The following is a 26,036-nucleotide window of genomic DNA, read 5'->3' as shown; positions in this document are numbered from 1 at the left end:
CTTCCCTGCTCTAGTAAGTTCCCAGCAACATGAAGCAGACTGGGAGACAAGCAGAGCAATGTTGGGAGAAGACTCAGGATGAATCAGACAACACTCATTTGAAGGTCTATGAGGTGGCAGTGATGGCAAGAAAGAAGACTTTCTTCTCTGCCACCAACACCTCAGCAGAACCTTGTTCAGCTCAGTTGTTGGCTACCAGTCTGTTTCCAAGTTCAATTCAAGATGCTGGTTATGACTTCTAAAGCCCTTCTCAATCTAGGGCCCACATATTTCAAGGACCATCTCCCTCCAAATGTCCCTGTATGCCAACTACAGTCATCAGGCAGCTATCTGTTGGCTCTCCCAACACTTAAGGAGACCCATTTAGCATTGACCAGAGCCCTAGCCATTTTCACTGTGGCCCCTGCTCTGCAGAATAGGCACCTGAAGAGATGAGGAGGCCCTCCTTGGAGACATTCAGAAGGCACTGCGAACCCTGCCTGTTTGCCAGGGCTGAATGAGGGAGTTTGAGCAGTTGGCATCTTTTAAGTGGAGAAGGGAGGAAAGATTTAGTGCTTCTTGTTTTATTTTTGGTTTTTGCTGGGTGTGTTTTAATTATTACTGTATTTATTTTATTTATTTTATTTATTTTAATTTTTAATTTTATTGTAGTAGATTTTAAATCTGCCCTCCCTGCAAGTAGGCTCAGGGCAGATTACAACAAAAGAAAACATAGTACAATAGCTAAAAATCCAGTGGTTCAATAATAAAAACAGTTAAAACCATCTAATGCAGGAACAGGTGACATAATGTACTAAGTTACCACAGTCTCAAAGCTGGAGTCAGTGGGACAGTAAGTTGTAATCAAATTCAACTAGGCTGCCTAAGAGAATACTTCAGCATACTTAAGCAAGGGAGACCAATTTAGTTTGGATGCCTGCCAACTCATCCAAAGGCCTGGCAGACCAGCTCCATTTTGCAGGCCCTGCAGAACAGTAAAAGATACAACAGGACCTTGATCTCCAGTGGCAGCATGTTCTATCAGGTCAAGGCCAGGGCAGAAAAGGCCCTGGCCCCAATTGAGGCTAAGCAGATCTGCCTTGGGTTGGCGACAACCAGAAAATGTTGATTTACTGAACATAAGGCTCCTCAGGGCACATATAGGGAGAGGCGGTCCCTCAGATATGTTGGTCCCAGGCCATGAAGGGCCTCAAAGGTCAAGACCTTGAAGTGAATCCAATACTCAATTGGTAGCCACTGCAATTGGCATAGGACTGGCTGAATGCAAGTCCACATAGGCAATGCAGTCAGCAGGCATGCAGCCACATTTTGCACCAGCTAGAGTTTCCGGATTAGCACCAAATTCAAGCCCATGTAGAGCGAGTTACAGTAATCCAGCCTGTAAACCAGGATATAAAGGTTACATTACAAGCAGCTACCTACGCATCTCACCTGTATGTCCCAAAGAAAGGGATTCACTCACACAACTTGTAATGCATGTCCCTAGGTGGGCTCAGACCACCACCCTTCAGTTAACACATTAATGTGATCACATGTCTGAATGTGCCACACAGAGAAAAAATTACAAGGGAGATGTATCTTTATTGCTGTACAGGCAATACTAAGCATGTCCAACATTATCATTACTGCTCTCTTTCAGCAGAGAAAAAGGGGCAGAACGCTTGTCCTGGCCAAGAATACGAAGTCAAAATTACTCAAGTTCCAGGCAAGCCCCAACTTGTATTTTTGCACTGAAAGGACAAGATTTCAGTCACCAAAATTATTGTTGCAAACTGAATCCCCACCCCATCCTACACATACAAACAGAGAACCCACCTGCTCGTGGAGATCCACCATGAATGGATGCTGGTGGGGTGGGTGCGCAGCCGGGTGAAGCATTCGTGGTGGCGTATTGGCCAGAACGTACGCCGGGTGCTCATCTACAGGAACGTGTGGCTGTGGCTGCTGCTGCTGGAAAAAAGCCGGGTGCAAGTAGTTCTCATCCTGGGCTAGCAGGGTTTGCAGAGGTCGCTCACGTCGGCCCCAGTGGTGCCGGGAAGGAGGGCTGTGGAGCCAGTTGGGGGAGAGAAATATAGAGGGGTGACCCCAGGGGCCAGCCAATTATCTGTGCCAAGCTCTTAGCTACACTACAGCCACTTTTATGGCAGGGACAGCAGCACAACACAAAGGGATCAACTGATAAAGCACAACTGGAATCCGGTCACAACATTGTACATGTATGCCACACAGAACAAGTTGTCAAGATTCTCGTTTGATGTAGCATGAAGCTACTGCGCCTAATATCTGGGAGGAAGACAGACCAAGAACTCTGTTCTCATCATTCCATATCTAAGATATAAGCTTCAGAAGTCATACCAGATATTGGTAGATTCCTATCATTGGCTGGCTCAGTTCTTAGGGGGCAAATGAAGGAAGCCTGGGATCATCAGCAATGGGCTTGTGTTATGGATGGCTTTCAATCCAACACATTCCCTTTTAGCACCCTTCTAATCAGTTGTTTTTTGATACTTGTGACAGCACACTGAACTCTCGAGTAAGGACAACATTTAAATGGCTCCTTGGTTGATACCTGGTTTATTATAGGTGTTCCTAAACCTTACCCCCAACTCCCCCCTTGTATTTGTTCCAAGGGTCCTGTCCCCCAGAAGCAGTACAGGGGAAGCAGGAAAATCTTGCCCTACTGATGGTAAGTTCTTGTCAGTGAAATTTCCAGTGGATCCAAGCCCATCTTTCTTCCTTCCCACCTCCATGGCCAAGACAGCCCTCCACCAGTGAGCACATGTCATAGGTTTTGTGCATCAACAGCATAACTCCATAGGGGTCACTATAAATGGCTGCCTTGGGAAAAGAAAGAAGCACTACACCCAAGACACTGGAGGTCTGCTTTCCTTCCTTCCTTATGGGCTTTACTGGCTAGAGCCTTAAGCCTAAACTATATTAATGCGGGTATCATCTTTGTTTTTAATACTACATATGGCACTTGCCAGACACTAGAAATACTAACCCATATTATATCACCTTCACTACTATCAGTCATCTAGCAACAGCCAATGCGTTAAGTGACAGTGGCTGTAGCAGTGAATATTGCAGGTAGAGGGACCGACCCCTCGATTTCCCAATGTTTGCCTCAAGAAACCTTGTATGGTTGGGTAAAAAGCAATGTGCTGTACCTTCTCCTGAGGTGTGCTGGGCTGCCACAAGTTCCCCCTGAAAATCGTCGCTGGTCAAAGGGGGCAGAAGGAGGGCGCCTATTCACTGCCAGATCCCATGGTCGCATTGGGGATGTTGTCAAGGCGAAGGGTGATGTTGGACCTCAGGCTCCAAATTTAACAGCACACTAGTTCTTTGGGATCTGTAGGAAGCAATGAGAGAGAGCCAATGAACCAGGAAAACAGTGAATTACCAAGCAGTTTCAGTTCATGACAACTGCCTCCATACCAGTCAGGTTAAACACATACCACTGAGGGCCACCATACGGGCAGCCCACAGCAAAGATGAAAGGAACACTTCACGGACTCAGCCCATATTCAAACTCTACACCGCATCTTTTTCCCCTGTGCACACAAAGCCTTCGTCTCATACATATTTCTCCAACAGCTCTTTGCTCTTCTCATCCTACTTCAGGCCCTGGTCCCTTTCCATTATTCTCCTGCATTATGTATATTCCCCTCATAATTACTCCTCTTCCAACAGAGAAGGATTTGTCGCTCACTATGGCACAGTTATACAAATATATGGCAGCCAGGGATTGGAGGTCCTTCTGTGCACACCCTACTGCTGTCACCAAATTGTCTATTTAAATAGCTGGAAGTGTTCTCAGAATCTATCACTCATGGTAAAACTGGGACAGAAGGTGGGAGGAGAAGGCAAGACACAGGTGAGAACAGGGCACTGGCAAACTGTGATATATACTGAAATAATGTGCAGGAAACTAACCCCAAGGGATCAGGTCCTCAGTTATGATTCTCTACTTTCCTGCCTCACCTCATCAATAGCACCAAGTTCATCACCATTAGAGACACAAGGGCACGTTCTGTTAAGCACACACAGCTGGCAAATGACCCAAACAGATCAAGCAGATTGCTCCCGTCTGACTGGAGTGCAGTGCTCCTGTTCCCAGAGGGTTTCATGAAAAGACCCTGCAATTAACACTGCTGTGGTGTGTTTATCCAAAGAATCCAGGCTTCTGAAAGGCTGAGAAGGGCAAGACCAAGTTGCCAGGTTGCTCTGGGAATTGATGCTGCATTTACTGTTGGCTAAGTAGTTTCAAATGTCTTTAGAGAAAGGGTGGATAATTGCTCCCCAAGGCATGACTGAGACCTGCTGCAATCCCATGGAACATTCCACAAGCAGACTCTGGATGTAAGCTTCTACCAGAGGGAAACCATCCCATTCCTCTGCAACCTCCAATTTCCTTGGCAAGAGCAGCAAAATAATCACTGCACGTGATGAAGATTCAGGTGGTGCAACAGAACTCAATAGACCAAGGAACCAGAATTCCTTGGTCAAGAAGGATAAGGGCTGTTGCCTTGGGGGATATTCTTCTACGTTTGTCTTAAGGTGCTCTACATCACTCATGTCAGTGCAGGCAACTCGTTTGCATTCATAAATCCCACCACAATAATTATGCAAAACTTCATTGTGTTTATATGTGCTTCTCCCAAATGACAAGAAACTCCAACTTAAAAGTTAGCTGGCATGAATTCACATGTGTAACAAGCATGCCTGCATAAAACCACAAGAGAAGTAACCTGTACCAAGATACAATAAAGGCAATGCCTACTTTGAGAAAAAGGTACTGGAGATGAAATGCCATTTTTGGCTAGAAAGAAACAACACACAGGAGTGGAAGCACATGTTAAACTAGGTCAGGGATCCCCCAACATGGTGCCAATGAGTGTCCACCAACACCATCCCTGGCACTCATAGAGTGTTTTCAGAAAGTAGGTGGGACCAGGCAGGGCTTTTGCCCAGTAGGGCTTCTGATTGGCCATGGCTGTGCAAGCTTTTCTTTAAAAACAAAAACTCCTTCAGTGGCAGCTGTCACTACAGCACAAGGATCTTCACTGCATGAATGAAAGTAAGCTGAGTGTATGCAAGTAAATGTTTTAAAATAATATGTTTATTTTAAAAGACACCCTGTTAAAACAGAGTTTCTGCCTGAAATGCTGAAGAGTTACTATTAGTGTTATGCTCAACCTCACTCCCTGACATTCTGTGGTTGGCTCCACCTCCTGTGACACCCATTTTGTGGTTGGTTCCACCTCCTTTGGCAGCCATTTTGTGACTGTGCCCTGTGTTAGGAATTCCATTGTACTTGCAGGCTCAGAGAGGTTGGGGACCCCTGCACTAGATAAAAAGGTCAGCTAAAAAAGAACTGCACCTTTGGCATCAGTGTCTTTATCTCTCTCAACAAATATTCAATCAAGGCATTTCCATATCTTTCTTAGAATAATATAGAATGCTATAAATGTCAGTTCCATGTGCTTGGCAACATTTTATAGAATGCCACAAAAAAAAAAAAAGCTGCTATGCCAATCCCACATCCAGGAAACATGCTTCAGAAGGGAACAGTTTGGAAACGATGGAGAACCACTCTCACTCAAAACTACAAAGTTAGCCAGGATAAATGGCGATGCCCAGCTGGCTTGAACTCTGTGGATGTGCCAAATCCTGGAATACTAGACAACTCCCTGACACAAAGCGAACCTGTCATATGCAGCAGCAAAGCAAGCTTGTCTTATTATCAGAATGAGTCTGGTTGGATTCACTTCTACAGCACCCCAAATTCATCTTACTGTAACAGATGGTCTGTTTCCATCTCTTGGACATGAGGTGGAGGGCAGAGAGTCTTGGCTTCCCCAAATAACAAACAACTGCCAGATCTCAGCTTAGTGGGCCCTTCTCTCAACTGAATAAAATCATAACATCAGAGAATCACCCATTTAATAGTCAATCAACATGGAACAAATTAATAAAAGCTGTTAGTGCTTTTAACCTTCTGCTGTTGCTTAATCAATTTAAATTCAGCAACCTTACCACCAAGATAACCCAAGCCAGGTTCTGATACTTGGAGCACTGTGTTGATGCTGGGAGCACTACATTAATGTATTTAATGCATACACATATGTATGTTGCATATTTTTTCCAGCTCCAATACGCATAGTATCCTCCCTGCCAAAAATTCAGTGAGCATACAGATGTCATAAGAAACAGTCATGCATTACACTGTGCTAGGGTGGCCATCTTTTACTTCTGCTCCTTTCTATCTGATTTGTTAACAAAAATGTGGTTTAAAAATGCAAAGTCTCTCATGGCTTGAGATGGTTGTATGCCTATCTACATCAGTCCTCACTGTGTCCTTGACAGACTCCCATCCATCCCTCTCCTTGCCAGCTAACTCTGCACATTATATTGCAGAACAAGAAAGAAATGAGAGCAAGCCCTGTTAAGCTATAAAACACAACTTGTTAAACACTTGATTTTATTATACAATAAAACATCATGCTAAGTCAACATTGGCTGAGCAGTGGCACACTGAGGGATCTCACTCAAAGTGTTTGTTTTTAGAACTGTGGATTGAACATAGCCCAACATAGCAAAGATAGGCCAAAAACACAAGTGGCACAAAGAACAACCCCAAGGAGAATAATGCCACACAGGAACATGTGTACACACCAGTCGATGGGATGAGGCCTAAGACTCACAGGTCACTGCAGTGCACAAAGGGCTTCAAACACAGGTCAGCTCCATTAAGTACATGACAAACTGAAATCTTATGCAGAGTTACTCCAATCTAATCTCACTGATTTCAAAGGGCTTAGATTGCAGTTAACTCTGCATAGGACTGTAAAGGTTTTTTTTTTTAAACTTTTTTGTTTGTTTACCAACCTTACTTTAAACCAATTTATCATTTTCACAGCAAATCTCACACAACTAATCATACGTTTCAACTGATCAATTAAATCTGCATATGAAAAAGATCTAAGGACAACAAAAGCATTTCCTTTGGGGGGTTGGGCCAAGGCTCCATGGTACAGCATCTGGGCTGCATGCAGGAGGTCCCATGTTCAATCCTGGGCATCTCCAGCAAAAAAGATCTGGTGTTAGGTGATGTGCAAGACTTCTCTCTACCTGACATCCTGGAGAGCACTTGCCAGTCAGAGCAGACAATATTAACCTTGACAGAACAACTGTCTGAGTCAGGTGTTCAAATGTGCTCTTCTCAGATGGTACTTGATGTGGCATTTACATGGCTCATCACAGAAGAGAGATTTACTCCTGTATGTGAGAAGGCATGGAATACCTCTTCTAGAAAGGCACCTACCATGTATGGATTCATAAAATACTAACATTAAAAACAATTAACTTCTTAAAAATCTACTGCCCAATTAATTGAGGACAACTTTTTTAAAAGTATGTTTCATCAAACCAATCAACTATAACACAGCCCTCTTGGGTTAAAGTGCTAAAAGCCAACGCTTATTCTGCTGCACTTTGTTCTCAAAGCCCTTCCCCTCCCCGAAAGCTCCATTCCTGAAAATAAATCAGGCTGGATGGCAAACACATGTGAGGAGAAGAGCTGAAGTGGGAAAGACTGGGAAATCAGCAAAGGTCCTACACATACAGATTGTTTCACACTTTTAGTTGCACTCCCACCAACTGCTTTAGCCAACTGTGAGGCCAGCTTAAAATACGGGTCTGAAAAAGAGGGTAGGAAGCATCAAATACTGCTCTGCTAGTGTAAGTAAATTTGGAAAGAAGCTAGTGAAGCAGGAGGACCACTGTTTATTAAAATACCAACTCTATACCTTCAAACAAACAGCTGTACTACTATTAACTAAGAAAAGTGGGCTGTTTCTTTAACTGGAAGGTATAGAACAAGAGCCGCACTGACTCACATGTATTTTCTCATCTCCCAATTATACAGGGCTTTTTTGACCCAGCTTGAGGAATGCTGAGCAACTCAAATAGGATAGAAACCCTTTAGAAACACAAACCAAATGCTATATAAAAGAGCTTTGCCTATTTTAAAAGCAAAAGTTAAGCCCCTTGTCATCACAGCTGTGATGAAGTGCCCCAAATATCACTCATGTATATTATAAGTTGGAGCCTGATTGGATTTTTTTTTTTAAAAAAAGCAAATGCCATTTATTTGCAGAGGCAAAGGAAACATCAACATGCCCTTTAGCATCAAATGCATTTTTCCTTTGTTTTGATAAATGCTAGAGTCTGTAGCTGTGTCTGTAACACATCCTGGCAGCGATTTTAGCCAACAGCATAACTTGTTTCACCTTTCCTCATAGCTGTTGAGAAAAGAGACTGAATTGATCAGCCTCAAACAGCTTCTCTCAGATCACACACAACTGATTGTTACATGCACAGTACACCTGCCTCAGTTAGGATGTGTTATTTATAGAAACTCACATGTTAGTGATGTTGGGGCTAGAATCGTGTGTGTGTGTGTGTGTGTGTGTGTGTGTGTGTACACATGCTAAGTACCATCAAGTTGCTGCCAACCCTGTAGGGTTTTCAAGACAAGACACATGCAGAGGTGGCTTGCAATTGCCTGCCTCCATGCCACAAACCCAGGTATTCCTTAGAGGGTCATCCATCGAAATACTAATCAGGGATGAGCCTGCTTAGCTTCTGAGATCAATTACCAACAAGCCCAAAAAAACCCCGTGGAATAATAACAAATAACTATTCCAAAAACAACATTCTATATATCAACTGCACAATTTATAAGTAAGAAATTCCAAAGTCAGTGTGTATTATAAAATTTCATGAAAGAAATATTATAAAAGTTCAAAAATTTCAGTATGCGTGTCAATTTCCGACTTCAAACACTTTAAAGACCATTCACCCGCTTGTGTGGGTAAACTGAAGTGCTAGTGCTCCAAATGATTCCGTGCATGCAATTTCTTACTGTCCCCATTAGATATCTTGACAAATTCCAAGTAGTATATTTGAAAGCTTTATAATCTTGGAAAGATTTCTTTAGCAGTGGGTATCACAGTAGCAACTGAGGTTTGTTAACAGACCCCCTTGGAATACCAGGACCAAGAAGCAGAGACATATCAGGTGGCTATATCAAGCCACTTCTCTATACATGCCCCAATACGGGTCACCAGAAGTCACCATTATTCCAAGCACACACTCTCACACACACAAATACAGAAAATATCAAAAAGGGGGAGGGGGAAGCTAAATGGGATAAATGCTCACGATCCAAATCAAGACGAAGTCAAATGACACACTACACGCATAGATGTATAGCTGCAATTAATGGAAACTGACACATTCAACAGACTACATGCTAAAAGTCACTTGTTGATAAGGGAGTGTCTCATTTAACTCCACTACACAACCGTTCCAGAGGAAATGGTTCAAAACATACCTGAATACGAAATCCCAAGGATTTACATTCTGGCAGTCATGGCCAGGGGTTGTTTTGTAGAAAAATATGTGGTGGAGCTCATCCAGGGATTGTTATGCAGCTGCACCTACTATTTAATAGGCAAGGTAGGAAGGAGGAGGTGGAACCCTCAGAAAGGTTCAGGAGCTGTGCTGCTGTGAGCTCCTGCTGAATTCAAAGCCTGGTCATGGCACTGACATAGATTAAGAACAGTTAGAATCCCCATTCTGCCACTAAATGCAAGCATTCTACATCTTGTCTTCTGCATTACTACCTGGCAAAAAAACCTTACATGGCATTTGATTTTTAGATATGGGTCCAGTTGTACACGTTACAGATGGCAGGGAGTGACAGGCTTCACTTCTCAATATTGCTCAAAAAATGGACATGGTTTGCAGTTTTCTCAATAACTGCATAAGAATAACCTGTAGCACATTTGCATATTTTCAAGTCACACACACACACCCCACTCATAATTATGCAGTGGTACGTGAATATCACCCATCTGCCCTAACAACAATACCCACATCAGGAGCATGATTCAGCCAGAAAACCTCACACAACAAGGACAGATCAACGCACAAACCTCACTCAAAACCAAAGGCTTTGTCCCTGCCTCCGCACGGTGTCACATTAAGACACGTCAACAGAACCACCACCACGCACAGCTGGAGAATAAACAGAAGGCTCTTAAAGATCACATACGTTTTAAAATAAGCAGCAGGTGCCACCACACAGTGACATTTACAGAGAAGAACCTGTCTTTGCTGCCTATTGAAGGGAGGGGGGATGATGCACAGAAGCCAGGCCCACATAGGACAGAAGAAAACCAGGAGTACTTCAGAAAAAGTCAGCCTCTTTGATACACACTTGCTTCCCAGATCACTGCAGTAATGTTTTCAAGATCTGTGTACCCCAGATGCCAGGAACTGCTACATCCTCTTCCATCTTGACATTCTGTGTCCATCTGCCCACTGAAGAGCATGCTCCCTATATCACAGACACACCCATGACTTTGCGCCTACCCATTTCTCCTACCCCCAAACAGCTACCCCCCTCATTATCTTCTACAAGACCACCAACCTTTTCTAGATGAGCCACACTCTTCAAAATGTAGCAGCTGTTTCAAGTGAGAGATACTGCACTCCCCTACTCCAGCACACACATGCACATATTCACATACTTACTGGCACCCAGTCATGAAATGTCCTTTCATCCCCCTCAAGAAATGTGCCCCACTTCATGAAACTGTACTTCAGGGAATAACAGTCATTACCTTATTCTATTCCAAATAACTTATAACAAGGCCTTCTTTATGCGTGTGGGTGTTAGAAGGTAACCTGCTTTCTGGCTATAAACAGTGATGAATATTAGCTTAGCAGGAATAACCCCTACCATGCTTATTCCCCTCCCTCCAATATACATCCCCTAAATGGTCCTTGCTACCCTTTTTTTTGTCTGATCTTGGAAACGAAGCATGGTTGGCCTTGGTTAGTACTTGGATGGGAGACCTCCAAGGAAATCCAGGGTTGCTATGCAGAGGCAGGCAATGGCAAAACACCTCTGAACGTCTCCTGCCTTGGAAATCCTACACAGTCACCATAAGTTGGTACAAATACCACAAAGTCCATCAATGCCAGTACCACATTCTGGCATCCACCCAATAATTACCTCCATTGAATAGTGAGAATCTCGGGGAGGAGGGGAGAAGCAAGCAAAGGCGGGAAAGACCACTAAAGGGGGAATGTTATCTATCATTTTCTGCACTAATCCTTAGAGTGGCACGTGTGAACGACAGCTGGCCATGAAGAATCTGACTGGCCTGTTTAAATGAGAGCTGTTATGAAGAAAGCATTGGTATGAAGGAAGCAGTTGCCTAGATCATAGCCTTGATTACTTGAATACCCACTCTGGGCTGTGAAGGCTCACATGGTGACCTTAGGCAAGTCACACTTTTAGTCTAACCTACTTCACAGGGTTATGCGTGTATCTGTATATGTGTGTGTGCATGTATGTGTGTATACACACAGAGAAAGAGAGAGAGAGAGAGATGGGGCAGACAGAAGGCTGGTGGGTGAGAAGAGGAGAGGCTAAGGAAGCTTTCAAGGAAGGGAAGCAGGAAACAGTGGGTGAGAGGAAATGAGATGTCCCCTGCAACTCCTTCAGGGTTTCCTACATATACAACATAATAGCCAAGGTTATTCTTTTTTAGGTTCACTTCCCAGGATTCTTCTAAAGGTCCTACATACGTCAGCTGCTTCCTTGGTAAGCCATTGTCTCAGGCCTCAGATTCAATCATGGTGGCTAATTCCAGCCTCATAGTCCTTTTACCAGCCCACTTCCATTTTTGCCTAGAAATAGTACAGAATCTGGCAGACCTCAAAGGCTGTCTTGGCCAGTGTGATAACCAAAATGGTAGGGATTAATGCCAACAAAATGGAGGCATATAAATCTTGGTAACAGATAAACCATAACAAACCAAAGAACCAAGACATAAATTACATTATTCTAAAGCAGAGTTTGTGATCTTAAGATCCCATGTGAATAATCAGTAACAGAATGCTAAATTACAGCTGCACCCAGGGCTTTTTTTCAGCTGGAGCCCACAGGAGTGGAGCTTTACCTGGGCTGGCCAGGGCTCCAGCTGGCCTGACCTGCCATGCGGCAGCCACGTGCTCCCAGGCCAGGCAGTATGGCCTAATATGCAAATGAGCTCCTGCTTTTTTCTACAAAAAATAGCACTGGCCATGGCCATGATTATAGATGAGGGAGAATTATCTGTAACAATCTAGCATGACCATTCATCAAATACAAGTCCACCCAACCATCCTTATATCTAGGCTAGACTTTTGGGTTTGGCAAATCAGAAAGACAGCTGGTGTACAGAGACTATTGTTTTTCTTGCAAATCAACCATTGTTCTACTGTTCTCTTGTACTACCCATCTGTCTGCACCCACCTGTTGCTTCTTGTCCTATTAGATGACCAAGTCCTTTTAGGGAAGTCCATTCTTAGCAGTCTGTGTAGTCACTAGGACAGCAGGACCACAGCCAGCCAATGGAACTTTAAATGTCTCAAAAGATATAGTTGATAGTTAAAATGCAACCCTCATAAAGCATAATCCTATATTCTGTCACACTCAAAACTGCAACAAAATTACACATAAGTGCTTTAGCACCAACATGTCACAGTTAGTCATCTCCACAACCTTCAATACTGTACATAACCAGCTTTTGTGCGTGTGTAGAAAAAGCCCAGTAGGAACACATTTGCATATTAAGCCACACCCACTGATGCCACCATTGTTTTGCACAGGGCTTTTTTGTAGAAAAAGCCCAGCAAGAACTCACTTGCATTCTAGGCACACACCCTGATGCCAAGCCAGCCAGAACTGTATTCCTGTGTGTTCCTTCTCAAAAAAGCCCTGTACATAACCAAGTTGGGATGTACAGCTGCAGCCAGCAAAGGCATGTGCAGCTCACAGATGGAAGAAAAGGCACTGGAATAATGACAGAAGTCAACATCCTGTTCACCTTCCCAGGGCAAATTCTCGACTACCTGACAGAAGTGCAGTGCTTTACACAGAAAATTTTAGCATTAGTTAAAAAGCCAAAAAACCAATTCTTAAGGTCTGAGAGCCAGCGTGGTGTAGTGGTTAAGAGTGGCGCACTAATTTGGATAACTGGATTTGATTCCTCTATGAGTTATCTTAAGTCACTCACAGTTCTCTCAGAACCCCCTCAGCCCCACCTATCTCACAAGGTGCCTGTTATGGGGAGAGGAAGAGAAAGCAATTGTAAATCACTTTGAGAGGGTAGACAAAAGCAGGTTATAAAAACTTAACTATTCTTCTTCTGATAAGCAAACATTTATATGTCATTTATATGTCATAGCAGTTAGCAATAACACATGTGTGCACAACATGGCTCTGAAAAGGACAGTTGTAGACCTCCCCTTCCAAAAACACCCAAGTGCAACACAGAGGAATTTGGCATTTATTATTTATTTATTACTTTGCATTTATATCCCGCCCTCTCCGCAAGCGGACTCAGGGCGGCTTACAGTATCATAAAAACAATCATTCCATAAAACATATAAAACCATAATACATTTATCAGTTTAAAACTATTACGCTATCTCAATCCAGTCTGGCGGTATTGGGTTCTGACTATGACCACCAGCTTCTGTAGGATGTCCGGTGGCAGCTCATTTTCAGTCAACCAGAAATGCCTGTCTAAACAGTTCGGTCTTACAGGCCCTGCGGAACGCCGACAGATCCCGCAGGGCCCTTATAGCTTCTGGGAGGGTGTTCCAGAGTTCTGGTGCTGCCACCGAGAAGGCCCTAGATCTTGTTGCGCATAGCCTGGCTTCTTATGCCTTCACCACCACTGCAAAATAGCTATGCAGAAACTGAAGAACACTTTGCCAAGGAACTGAAAATATATTCCAAGGCAACGAATACCAGTACAGAAGTGAAAATCACTCTCAGCCAGTAAAAATCAATAATCATGTGTACAGCTGTAAAATTTCCAGATATTATGGAGCTATTGGGGGGGGGGGGGGTTTGGTTCCCTTCCTCCCACCGAAAAAACACCTGAAATTGGGTCAGGGAGTTGAAATAAGACAAAAATGCAGGGACAACTGACCAGCCTGCCTGCCACCTTTCCACACACTGCAAACCATCACCTCCAACTTTGTGACCACAAAAAGGAAGAGTTCAAACAAACGGGTTTTCTTAGTGTTTGGGAATGTCAGAAAAGCCAAATATGATCATAGAATTCCCCTTCTGCTTTTCCAAATTCCTAATCCAAATACATGGCTCCACTAGCAATAACACTCATTGCATCAAAATATGCTACCTCACAAGGTACATCAACAGGCACCTTGTGAGGTAGCATCTTTTTCAGAATATCATCTATCAGCCTTCATGAAATATTGCTAATCCCATTTTAAAGAAACCATCTCAACCCCACATTATGCACACATGCAACTTTTTTATACAGAACTATAGTTGGATTTCTCAGGCCAAGTGCTTGAGTAGGTGACAGCCAGACAACTCTAAATGCTCTTGGATTAAGCTGATTATCTTAATCCACTTTAACCTGGTTTTATTGGCTGCCATGGTAGGGACCTATGTGAGGGGGAAAAGACTGGAGAAGTATAACCTTATTTGGTCTCCTGGACTTGGCTTTCAACATTATCATGAAGACATCCTTTTGGACTCCCTTTCTGGAATGGAAGAAAGACAATGCCTTGTTTTCGGAAGAAGATTTTGGGTAGAAGTGCCTGGGTACTGTGGTTCCTCAGAGTTACTCCTGCAGTTGCTCAGAGTCCAATCTTGTCTCCCAGGCACTACATATACCACCTACATTAAAGTCCTGAGTGAAGATCCTAGAGTTATGGCATGCAGTTTCATCAGTATGGAAGTGATACCCAGGTTGTCTTCTCCCAGCTGCAGTGGTGTCTCCAAAGTTATAGCTGTGGTCACTAACAGACTAAATGAGGATAAATGGCGCTGTGGTATTCAGTCAGTCAATAGGATGGAGAAATGATGTGTCCTACACAAGGTCATGCCATACCTGTAGGAACAAGTTTGTAGCTTGGGAGTACTTTTAGATCCAGCAGTGGCCCTGGATTCCCAGGTGGTTGTCATGGGTCTGAGTGTCTTGTACCAGCTACAATTGGTACATCTGTAGAGGAAAACAAAAGCCTGGTCATCATCATTCATGTAGCTTTCAAATTACTGCAGTATACTCTCACAGAACCACTGTTAAGAACAGTGTGGAAATTTCAACTGATTCAGAATGGCACTGCTCAGATGAACTGGCACAAGTTGCCACAATGCTTGTTGTGAATCATATACATTAGTTTAGTTAGCAGTTTGTCTGCAGTCCTGATTTTGACTCATAAAACCTGGGAACACCTTATCTTGTATGAGCCTGCCCAGAATCTGAGATCAGATAATGAGGCTCAGCTGTAGGTACCAACTGCTATGATGCTTGATTAGATTCCACAAGAAGCAGGGCCTATTTTGTAAAGGCCCCAGAACTTGAAATACTTTTCTTCCAGTTGTTTAGTTCTCTTCCTTTCTGCATTGTTTCATAAACAGGCAAATACAGTAATGTTTCCTTTTTTTGTTGTATTGCTTGTTGTTGGGTTTGTATTATTTGGAATTACTTTAAAATTGCATTGTAATTGTTTCCTCAATTTATACTGTTATGTACTGGACTTTATGTTTGGTGGGAAGAGTTCACGCACCTGAGCAGCAGTGGGAGAGTTAGAGACATGATGTTACATTTCAAGATCTGGATGCTAACCAATGAGCAGTCTTGGTGTGAAACTTGACTGCCATGATTTGGTACAGGGATCTTGGTTGGGGCGGGGTTCTTTTGCATACATATAAGCAGGGTTGCAGTCAATGTTCCTGCTAAGCTGCAGAGTCTTGTGAGCAAAAATTCTACTTTGAGAGCTACTGGCATTAAAGTTGTGAGCTACTGCATAAATTTGGTTGCTCTGGCGTCATCCTTCCTGAGCTAGGACAAAAATGTGTGAGCTGGAGGCTAAAAATCTGTGAGCTAGCTCATGCTAACTCAGCTTAGACAGAACACTGGTTGCAGCCCTGCCATGTTCATGCTTGAACTCCAATGCACTGAACCCAGTATTTAACACTGGCAAAGAGAATGGGATCCTGTTGAGTCAGCCTATCGCTCAGCTGCACCACACACACCATGCACTGAGCTCTAGTGTCCCACACTCAACTTGCAACGCATCGCGTCTGGGATCACGGCTGTTGCTCCAGAACAGCATCTGCTAGAGTTTGACCCCGCTCACCCAGACCTGTGGGAAATCTGGGTGGACAGACCGAAGTACTACATACTCTTTCACAAGATCAGTGAAGAGGTAGACACAAAATCACTCCTGCTCAGCACTTGTGGTATTGCACCCCTGAAATTGGTAAAGTGCCTCATCGCTTCAACCACTCTCGAAGCTGCCACATACAAGAGTCTGATCTGGTAGCTCACCAACCACTTGACGCCCCACCTGACCCGCATGGCACACCGGTTTGAGTCTTACACCTGGCAACAGAAGCCCACTGAGTCGGCTGTTGACTATGTTGCTGAGCTGTGAGGCCTCACCCTGAACTGCGACTTCCAGAACCTGGATGAGGCACTCCTGGATAAGTTCATGATGGGGGTCGAGGATGACAAACTACACCACAAGCTCACCATCCAGGATTACCTCACCCTGAGGAAGGCGCTCTGAGAGGCCACCATGTTCGAGCAGTCACAGAGACCACCCAGTGACCGCAATGCACCAAGTGCAGCATCCGACTGTGACGAGACCCATCAGATCTGGCGTCCTCCTTACCATGAGAGCCGACTGGCAGCCCCTGCATGGCCTACAGACACTCCAGCCCAGGCGACCTGCGATGGATGTGCAGACTCACATGAGCGTCATTCCTGCCCGTTTCGGAATGTCACATATCAGAACCGCAGCAAGACAGGCCATATCACCCGAGCCTGACAGGCTAAGGGAAACCGGAGATGCACAGCGGCCCACAAAGAATCAGTGGAGCTGTACACCACCTCCTTGAACCACCTTCAGGAACTGAGTTCGCCCCAAGACACCCTTGACAAAATTAAAGTCACAGTATTGATCGATGGAGCCCCCTGCTTAATGGAAATAGACTCTGGGTCCTCTATATCTATCATTTTGGAAGAAAGCCTTAAAAAGCTTTGCCCCAAAGGAGGTCCTCAGCTACGGCTTGTCAGGTTCATCCTGAGAGACTTCCAAAAGAACGCAGTGTGTGTAAAAGGCTGGGGTCATTTCTGAGTGCATTTCAAGCACTTTGACAGCATGTTGGACTTGTTGGTGGTGGTGGGCAAGCTCATGAGTCTACTCAGTTTGGCCTGGTTTAACCCCCTTGAGATAGAAATCATAGAAGTAAACCAGATGCAACCTCCAAGTTTCACACACATTTGTGAAGAGTTCTCCGAGGTTTTTGACAGAGCTCTTGGCTGCTACGCAGGTCCCCCGGTGTCCCTACGACTTGATCTGGCTGTACAGCCCATAAGGCTAAAAGCTAGGCACATCCCATTCACGCTCAAGCCCAAAATTGAGGCCAAACTAAACTACCTCGTGTCCTGGGGGGTACTGGAGCCAGTCCCGAACGCCCTCTGGGAGACCCCAATAGTGACGCCAATGAAGCCCAATGGGGACGTCCGCATCTGCATGAACTACAAGTGCGCAGTCAATCAGATGCTACAAGACCACGCATACCCGGTCCCGGTGGTCAGCCACGTATTGGCTTCCCTGCCTGGCACTAAAATCTTCAGGAAGCTGGCACAGGCCTACCAGCAACTCCCTGTAGATGACAAAACAGCACAGGCAGAAATGATAGTCACCCACCAGGGGGCCTTTAAAGTGAAGTGGTTGCAATTTGGGGTGAGCGTGGCCTCAAGGATTTTCCAGAATCTCATGAACTCTATTCTTAAAGGAATCCAGGGGGTCCAGTCATTTTTTGACAACATTCTGATTGCCGCCCCCAGCGCAGAAGAGTTCAGCAGCTGCCTCTGTTCTGTGTTGCAATGTTTCAGGGCAGCCGGCTTAAAGGTAAGGAAAGAAAAGTGTTCCTCAAGCATTCCGCAAGTGGCGTTTGTGGGATCTGCAGTCGACGCTGCTGGCATCCACCCGACTCCCAAGAAGATCCATGCCATAGTGCAAGCCCCACATCCACTTCCAAGAGCCCTGGGACATTGACAGGGAAGAACCAGTGTTGCCACCAGGACTTTTTTTTTGTAGAAAAAGCCCAGCAGGAACTCATTTGCATATCAGGCCACACCCCTTGACAGCACAATTGTTCCACACAGGGGTTTTTTGTAGAAAAAGCCCAGCAGAAACTCATTGGCATATTAGATCACACCCCCTGATGCCAAGCCAGCCGGAACTGCATTCTTGTGCATTCCTGCTAAAAAAAAAAAAGCCCTGGCTGCCACAGACTGGGGATGAGCCAGCACCACTCAGCCTGGTGCTCAAGACCCACAGAAACGGATCTGCTGCTCCCAGTCAAGGAAGTTATCGATAGTGTTTCTGTGTCTCCACCACCGCCGATCATACCTGTGTTCCCGCCACAGCCAAGCGAGGTTGTGGCCGCACCTAGCTTGGCTCCTACCACACCTTCTCCTCAAGCTGAGCCCCAACACTCACTGACAGAACACCGCCAACTAGAGTACCTAGAGGACTATGTGTATTAAGTACTTTGGAACTTGGGGGGAGGGGTGCTATGTACTGGATTTTATGTTTGATGGGAAGATTTCATGCGCCCGGGCAGCAGCGGGAATGTTAGTGATACGATGTTATATTTTGAGATCTGGATGCTATGCAGTAACCAATTAGCAGTCTTGGCACAAAACTTGACTGCTGTGATTTGGTATGGGGATCTGGGGGGTGGTTCTTTTGCATAAGCGGGGTCACAGCCTCGCCCTGTTGTTCTAGTATGTAGTTACCAATATAGCATATTCCAGATTGAACTCCAATGCATCGAACCCTTTCTTTAACATATACCATACACTGTATTCTTGGAAATGCAAGTTGAAAAACAGTATCAGGTAAAGCACATCAATGACAGTGCTCACTCTGATTGCCTAGGAATGACAGGTCTCTCAGTCTCCTCCATCTCAAATTGTCATCAAAAAGAACTTCTGAAAAGGGGAACAGCAGCCTTTCCCTTTGTCAGTTCAGCCCTGAGGATGTAAACCAGCCAGTAAATGTAAATTTTGCAAGCCAGTGATTTAAAGCAGGGGTCCCCAACCCCCGGGCTGTGGACCGGTACAGTCCGTGGCCTGTTAGCAACCGGGCCGTGAATTGTATAATTATTTCATTATATATCACAATACAGTAATAATAATAAGATGACATTGGATTTATATCCTGTCCTCCCGTCCAAATCTCAGAGCAGCTGCCTCACAATCTCCTTTATCTTCCTCTCCCACGACAGATGCCCTGTGAGGTAGGTGGGACTGAGAGAGCTCTCCTAGAAGCTGCCCTTTAAGGGACAACTCTGTGAGTGCTATGGCTGACCCAAGGCCATTCTAGCAGCTGCAAGTGGAGGAGTGGGGAATCAAACCCAGTTTTCCCAGATATGCATCCTTGTACTTAACCACCACACCCAAATAAATTTCACAATTGTATCATCCCGAAACCATCACCTCCCCCCCAAGTCCATGGAAAAATTGCCTTCCACAAAAACGGCCGCTGGTGCCAAAAAGGTTGGGGACCACTGATTTAAAGGACCATTCTGAAGTAAAAGATCTGAATTGGAATCCCAACATCAGCAGGTAATCTAGTCCACTCAATCCTGACTCCTGATAAGGTGTTTGCCATTTTTTCCTCTGAGTTCAAGCCTGCTCCTAATTGACTGGCATCAGGATTCTCTTACTGAGGGCTTTTTTGAGCAGGAATGCACAGAAACGCAGTTCTGGCTGATTTAGTGCCAGGAGGTGTGGCCTAATATGCAAGTGAGGTCTTGCTGAGGGCTTTTTCTACAAAAAGGCTTGAGTGAAACAATGGTGATGTCAGGGTGTGTGCCCTAATATGTAAATGAGTTCCTGCTAGGCTTTTTCTACAAAGAAAGCCTTGCTCTTAATGTGCCATACTTGAATCCTTTTGCATTTGAATGAAATGTCAAATACAATGCTTCTGGCTCTGAAATGGTCTGAGGTAGCAAAATGGCACCCCCTTCTGGAATCTGCTGCCTGAAGCAATTACTTCACATCATCCTAAGAGCAGAAGTATTAACAAAAACTATAATATTGACTTGTTTGTTACCAGGGTACCTTAGGTGAACCATAGGACTGAACAACACATTGTTTCAGGATTGGGTAGGAAAACACCAAACTGTGGAAAATGCAGCTTTTTGTTAAGTGCCCTGCCTATTACAGGATTTCACTAGCAGCTACTAGCACCTTTTATTTTTCAGCTTCAGTTTTTCCAGCTTCAGTTGCTATTCCTTGTGCCCTCTTAAGTTACAACTACAGATATTTGGGAAACGGTTTACCTAGAACAAAGCTTGAGTTCCAATGGCACCGTTAAGACCAACAAAGTTTAATTCTGGGTATAAACTTTCATTTGCATGCACACTTCTTCAGATATACTGAAACAGACTTCTACAACCTTTACATATAGGTGGGGGGTGGTTAGTTGTCTGGAAGGGCTAATCAGAGTAAAGACGCATAAGGTTAGTAATTTGGAAATCAGCTGTGAAGTCATTCCAAACGCTTAGTAATTCAGAAATCAACTGTGAGGCTTTTGCAAGCTTTTTTGTGGATAAAATCATATCACTCTGTCAAGACCTGCCTGCCAACATTGATACGGTAAGAGAACTGGAGGCCCCTTGGCCATCTTCAGGTCCAATATTGGATCAATTCAGCCTGCTCTCCTGGGACAATGTTGATAGGATCCTGGGTGCTGTGAAGTCAACTACTTGCCTCCTGGATTTGTAACCATCACAGCTTGTTAAAGCCAGCAGAGATAGAATACAGGACCCTGGCAGACATCATAAATCTATCCCTGAGCTCAGGGATCTTCCTATGGCATTTAAAGGGAGCAATGGTACAACCACTCTCAGTATCAAATCTTTTGTTCCTGGCAAAGTGGTTGAGAGAACAGTGACTGAACAACTTCAGGACTTCCTAGAGGACGCATTAATACTGGACCCATTCCAATCCAGTTTCCACCCTGGTCATCAGACAGAGATGGCATTGGTCTTCCTCCCAGATATCTGGATTGGGGTTGGGTCAGCATTGCTGCTATTATTAGATCTGCCAGCAGCATTTGACATGGGCGACTACAATCTGTTGACCCACCACCCTGCTGACACAGGGATTTGGGAAGCAGCCCTCAAGTGGTTTGTCTTTCTCCAGGGTCAGGGACAGAGGGTGGCACTAGGGAAGAGAGTTTCGCCACAACACATATTGGTATGCTATTTAACATCTATATGTGCCCCCTCGCCCAGCAGGTGCAGTTTCAGGTTGGGCTGTCACCCGTGGCACAGAGTGTTAAAGCTGCAGTACTGCATTCCTAAGCTTTGCTCACGACCTGAGTTCGATCCCCGGCAGAAGCTGGGTTTTCAGGTAGCCGGCTTGAGGTTGAATCAGCCTTCCATCCTTCTGAGGTCGGTAAAATGAGTACCCAGCTTGCTGGGGGGAAGTCTAGATGACTGCGGAAGGCAATGGCAAACCTCCCCGTAAAAAGTCTGCCATGAAAACGTTGTGAAAGCAACGTCACCTCAGAGTCAGAAACAACTGGTGCTTGCAGAGGGGACCTTTCCTTTTTTCTGTCACCAGTACACTGATGACAGCCAGCTGTATCTGTTGACAGATGGATGGATGCCACCCCAGAAAACCTGGTAAAGGGTTTGGAGGCGATGGCTGGATAGCTGAAGCAGAGCCAGCCGAAATTAAATCCAATTAAAACAGGGTCCTGTGGCTAGAAGGGGAGTCTTAGGCATGCAGAAACATTAACAAAACTCTGGACAATGTTCTTTTAATACAAATATCAACGGTGAAGAATCTAGGCGTGATTCTGAATGCTTTCCTTTCAATGGAGGCCCAAATCACAGATATGGCCAGGTTGCCATTTTTCTATCTACAGCAGCTCCAGCAATTGGTACCCTTCCTATCTTGCCCTGACCCAGCTTCAGTGATCCATGCAATGGTCACCTCCAGGTTAGATTACTGTGGCTCACTCTATGTAGGGCTACCTTTGAAGCTGACCCAAAACCTCAACTGGTCCTGAATGTGGTGGCGTGGGTCCTTACAGGAACCCCTATAGAAGCACATATTCAACAGGTGCTCTGCAGCTGCACTAGCTCCAGACTGAATACTGGATCAAGTTCAAGGCGCTGGTTTTAACCTTTAAAGCCCTTTAAGGTCTGCAACCAACATATCTTCAGGACTGCCTCTCTTGGCATACCCCCCAAAGAGCATTACACTCCAACAACAACACAATGATTATCCTGAAACCAAGGAATATACCCCTGGCTTCAACTAGAGTCAAGATAATTTTTGGAGGTTGCTTCAAGTTGGTGGAATGTGCTTCCAAATGAGATCCAGGCCCTGCAGTACCTGGTACAATTCTGCAAAACAATTCTGCCTGTAAAACAAATGCACCACCAACCATGTGTGTAAGTTTGGGAGAATTTTAACCAAACAGATCTTCCTGCCTCTTCCTTTCCCCCTCTCTTCCCCAAGGGTGCGTTATAGCAGAGGTCTCCAGCCCACGGGCCATGGACCGGTATTGGTCTGTGGCGTGTTGGCAACTAGGCCGCACATTCCCGCTGCCCCGCCTCGTCCCACAGCAACACACAATCCCGCTACCCCGCCCCCTGCAGCGACACGCAGTCTTGCTGCCCTGCCCCTCCCCACAGCGCCTCCTCCTCCTCCCTCTGTTTGTACAAGTTTAAGGCCGGGGAAGGTGGCAGTGAAGTGCCTCCCCGGTTCTTTAAAGGCCAACCCCCCCCCCCTATCAATCAGCTGATTGGTGAGGAAATTGCAGCAGCAGCACAAGCAACTAGCTGGAAAAGCTGCACTGCCCTTGCCTCCTCCCCACTTCCTTCCCACACCCAGGAAGGAAGTGGAGAGGAAGAAAGGGCAGAAACTTCAGACCAACGCACAACCCACTGAATTTATCTGGAAGATGCTTCTAGTCTTGCTTGGAAGAAAACAGATGAAAATGATGGCATTAACATCCCAGGAAGAGAGCAGACATCCCTCTTGAGAATGACATAAATCACACGGAAAGCACTTTACTTCAACAGAAATCCAAGAACTTTCTGCCAAAAAGTGCATATGTTTGGTATCTCACAGAAATGCAATACCTATGGGCAGTTCTACATGTTAAATTACTAGTATCTACAGAAAGCATTTGCACACATCCAAAAACTACAAAAGCTGTAAGTGAAAACTTTTGTTTTAGCGATGATTGTTTGAGTAAACAGCTTGGATCCTACAAAGTACACTAACCAAAGAATTTCTGTCAGCAGAGCACAATTTTCATTCCTCCCCCTCCCGCTACAGTCGCAAATACCCCCCAAGTTTGCTCCTGGGGCAGGAACAGCAATTAAGGAAGAGAGCAAATTGTAGTCCCCTTTCATCAGCAAAGTTGGGTTTGTATACCAGCCCTGCAAGTAAGTGCACAAATAGCGGCAGCTCACAATAATTGTATTAGCATGCTGGCTGGAACAAACAAAATTGTAACGTGTTTATTATTGGAAGAGTGAAAAACCCCCCATTTCCTCCAGTTTATAGATATTTCTGTGCCTCATCACTGGGAGATGCTTACTTACCACAGGCAACCAGACAGATGATTATTTACATATAACATAGCTATCTACATACAGGTATGATAATTTTCAAACAATCTGGTTTAGTCATAAGCAAGGAATTAGGCTGCTGCTACTCAGGAATCATCTGCCCAAAGCTTTAAAAATGCACACACATTTACGTGAACCATCAACAGCCCATGATGACACCATCACCTTGGTTCTCCTTCAAAAGCCACAAAGAGAGACCTTCATTTAATGCAAATCAAGAACTAAAATCCCAGAGCCTGGAAAGCCGAATTCTCTGAAGTTCAATACAAATGGAATCAATTATGCAAATGATATGGTGTGCACAAGTGTTATTTGATTATCCAGTCTAATAAACCTCACACCAACTCAATTGAACATCAGCAAAAAAGGTAACAGGATGAGACAATGTGATGGTTATACTAACTGCAAAAATATAGCACCATGGGGGGGGGGGGACAGAATCTGAAGTTTCAATATACTGTGAGCCCAGAGAATGAAAAACACATGACTAGAATCCATGGAGAAAGCCACAAAAAACTTTGTAGAGCAATGAAGTATCTCAACGTGACAATGGAAAACTCTCAGACATAATACACCTCAGAGCCTGTAACAGACACACACCTTTACAAACCTAACATTTTTGAGGGCTTGAACTATCCTTTTTCCACCCAAAAAAGTAAGTACATTCTTAAAACTCATCACAATTCTTGCCAGCAGATACCTTCTATGGCAAAGCAAGTAATTGGCATTGGATCTTACCTTACTATAAAAAAGGGCTGAAATGGAAATTCTTCCACATAGCTGTATGCATAGGTACACGAAGACTGGTGGCCAGCCACTACAAGCAGAACAGGCTTCTTTGCACACATGTCTAACTAAAAGCCAAACATAACAAATGGGGTACAGTAATGGGGTTTGCCTGTTCAGCTCCCTCCCCTTTTTCTGGAAGCAGGGGAAGTAGTAGTAGTAGTCAGGATTCAGGCAAATGAACAGCTTTTTTTAAAAAAAAAGGTTACTGTCCCAAAACACACATGTTTCTTGAGATCAACTGTCTACTCTCTACACTGGTTTCTTCATGCTTTGTTCAGTAGAACTAGAAGCAGAGAGAAAGCATTTTTATGATCACAACCATCTACTCTCTACATCCCGATAGAAAATCAAAATCCTGGATTCCATCATTAATGACTCTCTGCCTCCTAACAATGAGCCAATTCATTTAAACATTCCTTGGCTAGCCATTGCTATAAAAGCTTTCAAACATTTCAAATGGAGTTAACTGACATCATAAAACAACATTTGCGCTGCCCACAAAGACAATGGCCAGCACTATGTCAACTAGTGAGATTCTCGACAACATTGTCATGGTAGAAGCACATATAGTGTCACAGCAGAGAACAGAAACTTGAGCTTTCTGTAGTTAAAACAAGACACCTGAAGTCTCTCCTGTGTTTGGAATATACCACTAAGCGGTCCTGGCTAACTTAAATGCTACTCTTTTCACCCTTTTACTGTGCAACTCCTGGACGGCTTCACTGTTTTAGCTGTTAGCTGCCTGCAGAGGCAGCATACAAATTTCCTGAAATAAAGTCCCATCAGGCAACTGTTTTCTCTGGCCTCAAATATTCGACTCTCCCTATCAATTCAGCTTTGCATAGTTTTCTCCAGTATCTTGTGTTCTCAGAACAAATTATTCAAAGTAACATGAAGCGTGCATACGAATGGTGAAGGGTATATGGAAAAATGAACATAGCCCATTCTTCTTGCTTTAATAAGCCTAGTGCCACTTCCAAGGGAATTTCTTACATATTCAAACAGGCTTTATGACACTGCTACCTTTTATGTCTTCCTTAGAGACTTCTTTGAAGGTTTGGGACTATGGCTTTCTTATATAACGATGTTAAGAGACTGTGGCAAAAGAAGAAGGGGACAGCAAAAGATGAGATGGCTGGACAGCATTACTGATGTAACTAACACGAATTTGAGCAGACTTTGGAGGATGGTGGAAGACAGGCGGGCCTGGCATGACTTGGCCCATAGAGTCGCAAAGAGTCGGAATCGACTGTATGACTTAACAAATGGTGGGAAGGAAAGTTCTATGCCTTTGGAAGGCATCTGCTGTTAAGACTACAGGCTGAAAATTAAGAAACCTCAGAAAGGCATTCTACAGAAGTAACAAGGCTATACTATAACAGAATGGTTCACAAATATGCTTTAATAAAAAGGAAGGGGTTGTGGACCATACAATTGTTTACATTACACACTATTTGCT

At 44.4% G+C, this 26,036-nt stretch overlaps 1 protein-coding gene across 6 annotated transcripts in view; it reads right to left on the bottom strand.

The window, feature by feature from the left end:
• RNF44 (ring finger protein 44) overlaps positions 1-26,036 on the bottom strand; it is a 93,232-nt gene that overhangs the window by 29,700 nt on the left and 37,496 nt on the right. For 3 of the 6 annotated variants that reach the window (XM_060240195.1, XM_060240193.1, XM_060240194.1), the window contains exons 2-3: positions 3,171-3,352; positions 1,816-2,044 (exon numbers count right to left, since the gene is read on the bottom strand). In XM_060240195.1, the coding sequence (XP_060096178.1) occupies positions 1,816-2,044; positions 3,171-3,277 (336 nt within the window). In that variant the 5' untranslated portion in view covers positions 3,278-3,352. Of the gene's footprint in view, positions 1-1,815; positions 2,045-3,170; positions 3,353-26,036 lie in introns of those variants that run through there. The other 3 variants (XM_060240197.1, XM_060240196.1, XM_060240198.1) reach the window with 3 other exon arrangements.

This window comes from Heteronotia binoei, chromosome 5 (genome assembly GCF_032191835.1).
Source record: "Heteronotia binoei isolate CCM8104 ecotype False Entrance Well chromosome 5, APGP_CSIRO_Hbin_v1, whole genome shotgun sequence".
Taxonomy (NCBI): domain Eukaryota; kingdom Metazoa; phylum Chordata; class Lepidosauria; order Squamata; family Gekkonidae; genus Heteronotia; species Heteronotia binoei.
The sequence above is the reverse complement of the archived record's forward strand: the minus strand, read 5'-3'. Positions and strand labels throughout refer to the sequence as shown.